The 4,077-nt window shown below is 40.0% G+C and overlaps 1 protein-coding gene across 1 annotated transcript; it reads right to left on the reverse strand.

Moving 5' to 3' along the window:
* Positions 1 to 305: 305 nt before the first annotated feature.
* On the reverse strand, positions 306 to 2,808 carry LOC135712862 (angiopoietin-2-like). Its single transcript, XM_065235929.1, has 6 exons — positions 2,691 to 2,808; positions 2,026 to 2,348; positions 1,223 to 1,971; positions 887 to 1,160; positions 568 to 831; positions 306 to 506 (listed from the first exon to the last, which is right to left on the reverse strand). The coding sequence occupies exons 1-6, from the start codon at positions 2,715 to 2,717 to the stop codon at positions 323 to 325; spliced, it is 1,821 nt and encodes a 606-aa protein (XP_065092001.1). The 5' UTR covers positions 2,718 to 2,808; the 3' UTR covers positions 306 to 322.
* Between the last annotated feature and the right edge of the window lie 1,269 nt (positions 2,809 to 4,077).

A 4,077-nucleotide genomic window follows, 5' to 3' on the forward strand; every position in this document is an offset into this window, starting at 1 on the left:
TGCTGAAACTACCTGTAAGTATCTTTGCATGGCCGTGGGGATACAAAGAGAAAGTCGGCGAAGGTAATCTGTCAATTAGGACCTAATACAATGTTCAGCTTGAATTGATCAATACCCAACAAACAATTTGAGTTGATCAACTGCTGAACAAGCTATTTTTTAGCTGAAGAAGCTTGTTTTTGCCTGATTAAGCTCTTATTCAACATTCAATGTTTGTTGGGTAAAGAATATGCAATTATGCATGCCTTAACATATTCACATGGGACCATCCATATTAAGTAGTGCCATACGCAGAGAATTTATTATTTCAAGCTCCACGAGCTTATGGGTCCTGCCGTTGTGGGGATTCATCGTCCTCAGGAGCCCATATATCTCTCGTACGAATCATCATGATACTTGATTTCAGAGAGTAATCCCCTAACCAGGGTTCCCATAAGATACCGGTTGACATATGGGACTTGGGGTTGTCAGAGTAGTAGATTCCGTTTAAGTTCGATTCCGCGCAACTAAAATAAAGTTAAAGTGATCAGTCATCATGTTCAAGTTGATTATACAGCCGCCTCATACCTATTGAACCACCATCCACTGCCATACGTTAGGGCACACGAAAATGATCCATTCGATTTGTCGCTAGATTGATCGTAAGTACTGAAATCTTGATCATTGTGGTAACCCATCGCATCTGATGCGTTTCCCTGGTAATCGGAGATCATTAAATTGAAGTTGAATTTTTCCGTATCTATTCTGAACGTCTTATACTCGGCAAATGCAAAATTCCCCTCAAAATCGAACAGTTCAATTCTCAACTCCACATTGTCGTCGTATGTAAGCCTGAAATTGATCATATGTGTGAAAATAAATCGCAAGCAGACAAGCATATATTTACATGTGTATGAAATTGTTCCCAAACCAGAATTCGTAGCTCAAATCACCGAAACCGTTTTTGTACTCGTTCCAGGATCTGTTGAAGTTTTCCTGCAAATCGTGGAGCTCACGTCGTTGAATAACTGTCCAGGCGGGGCCGTCTGTCGCAAAATTACAATACCGTCTGTTCAAATCCCGGTTAGCCTCGTTCAGTTCGATTGTCCCGAACGTGTAAACTCCATTTTCCCTTATGGTTAACTGGTGGCACCCTTGTTTCTCGGGTTGATGAAACTCCACTGAAAAAAAGCTGGTTAGCAGTGTAAAAAGGCAGAGTTAATCCATAGTAAACTAACGTTACCTTCTAGCTCATTCTCGTCTAAGTCTATTTTTGAAATGCTGAATTCCTTTTCTGTCGTAGTTACAATTATATCACCGCTGCCTAGTTCAGTAGTTATGTCCAAAATATCTCCAATGCTCGAGGGTTCAATATTCCCTTGGCACTGTATATTGTTTCTCTTCTCTATTTTATCATCCACATTGATTACTAATCGTTCGATTCGCTTCAGTAGAATATCCGCGCTGTTAGTGAATGTAGTGATTTCATGATCCGTTCTCTTGCAGCAGCTCAAGATCTGTTCGAATTGATTCGCTTCTAGATCATATATTCTTGTCGTGCGTTCATCCACCGATCTTATCGTGTTTGATAGACTTTCCAGTGATCGTGTATGCTTCCGATTGGCTGCCAAATCCTTCAACTTTTTTGTGGCAAGTTTATCTAGAAAGTCGTCCAACTCGTCATCCAATTCCTGAACCTCTTTCTTCGGTTTTCCGTTCCCGTTCCCATTCTTTTTAGGACAATTGGAAGAGTTCAGTTCTAAGCGATTCAACTGCTTCTGCAGACTGCTAATTTTAGTCATCACTGCATTCTGATCAACCGGCTCACGATCGTTGCGCCGAGATCTGTAGCTACTCGATAGAGCGTACACAGTTTTTGTAATATCATGAAGCTTCTCATTTATGACATCCACTTTATCGAAAATATGCTGTATTTTGAAATCTAAATTTGATAGTCGTGTTTCCAAAGGATGAGGGGTGCTATCTTGGCTCCTATAGTGGAAAATACTCAACAATTGTTTGCAAGAAAAACCACACCAAACTCACTTTCTTATTAAATCCAGCTTGTGATCAACCGACTTCATGTGGTCGGTCCACGCGCCAATGTGATGCTGGAAAACATCCCAAATCTGTGACTTCTCCTGAAGCGTTTTAACATTGCTATCAATACTGGTCATCGTCGTCAAAACGTTCAACATTCGCTGCTCTAGATTTATGAGATAGTGCGTATTAAATTTCTCCAACTGTGCTTTAACATCTTGCAGCTGCTTTTTGAGATCATCTCTTGATAAATTATCTCCCAACGAATCAGTAACGGATGCGCCGTATGTGCCGAATATCATACATGGCAAAAATGCTAAAAGTAAACTCTGGAATTCACAGTAAAGTAAGTGATAAAATACACAGAAACATTCAATAGATTAAACACAATCAATCACAAATGCTCGCCCAAACTCAACGTCTAGTTGTCTGTGTTTGGAACCGGCAAAAATAGCATGCTAAATATAGACACCAAAGAAATTGTCTCGGAAATTGTTTTATGCAGTATTCCGGTGACGAATGTCATTGCCATGGTCCTTCTTTATTTTTATCTCTTAGTTTGCACATTTTTAATGTATAGTTCAATCAATCACATAAAAGCCAACAACGGCATATTCACTCAATTAACTTTTCAAGCAAATAATCCAAATGTTCATATAGGAATTACTTACTCGAATGAATCCACAACGCAGCATCATGATTTATGTGAACTGAAACCTCCACGCTCCAGAATATAGATCCCATCGACGAGAGTGCTACACAGAGACGAAGCGATGTGCTCAGCTTCAACGATACAACCCGACTAATGCGTGTACGCAAAAACCCTCACATGTGGCGGCATGTGCGGAATGAGAATGTTGCAGGATTCCATGCTTCATCGCATACGCATGAGCAAAGTAGCGTGCGCCCATGTAAATATTGTCCATTGCAACATTTGTATGATACATCTCGTGTACCTACATATCGCTGTTGACCCGTTTTGCATCGCGAGTATTCCGGTATTGTTAATACATAGTTGAAAGGTCGCGTCACGGAACAAAGCTGATAATCTATATGACGGGATTATGGAAATGTTTACATGTGGTCAACATTTGCTAACAGATTTTTTTTCCTTGATTTGTTTTCCGTACTGAGTACCAATGCTACCGACGCCTGGAAGGCAGGTCCCACACCTGGACCCTACCTATCGACCCATCAAACTCATAGACCGGGGACCAACGACTTTACTTCCCTTTCGAAGGAAGGCGTAATCAGAGATTGTATGTCTCAGAAAATCCCGGTGGCGCCGACTGGAATTGAATCCAGGCCTTTTGGGGTGAGAGATAATCACGCTTACCACTACACCACCGGCGCCGCTATTCTAACAAATGCTTATGCCTTGTTCAGACTACAGAGTTGTAACGTCATGTTGTAACAATTAGCCAAATACATCCGTAGACCATAGGTCCACCGTTGTATAATTGGCAATGCAAACGTGTACTGAATGGGAATTGTGGGTTCGAATCCCACCGGTGCCCTTAGATTTTTTCGCAAATTTTCTCACACGCACGTCTCTTGCCGATGATATGTGCTAACCTCTCAGTATCTTCTAACTGTCGCATATAACACATAAAAATTGACTTTCAGTCGCTAACCTAAATCGAGTAATAATTATCGACATGAAAAATGTCATCAAGGTAGCCCTAATAAAAAATAACCATAAACGAACGATAACCCAAATCATCGAACTATTCCACAAATGGTTTGTATGATACCCAGAACACGTCGTTAAGCAAACTAACCATACATTTTTTTATTAGGGAGACTGATAACATGTTTATAACTATAACACAAAAAATAAACGTTACTAGAATTAAAAAAAACCATTGGTAGAACTAAAAGTTTGCATTGGTTCTTTTTGGTAGAAAGCGGTTAGCTTTCAAAACAAAAGTTAGCCAACTGTTAATTCAAAAGTTACCCATTCCCTGCTTTTGAAAGTTGAAACTTTCAAAATGAATTGTAGTACTGTCAAATGAAAAGCACGAATTCAAAACAAACTTTTGGCATGAAAGTTGGGAT

This window comes from Ochlerotatus camptorhynchus, unplaced genomic scaffold (assembly GCF_037179485.1).
Source record: "Ochlerotatus camptorhynchus isolate MF236.1 unplaced genomic scaffold, CSIRO-AGI_Acam_v1.1 ptg000510l, whole genome shotgun sequence".
NCBI lineage: Eukaryota > Metazoa > Arthropoda > Insecta > Diptera > Culicidae > Ochlerotatus > Ochlerotatus camptorhynchus.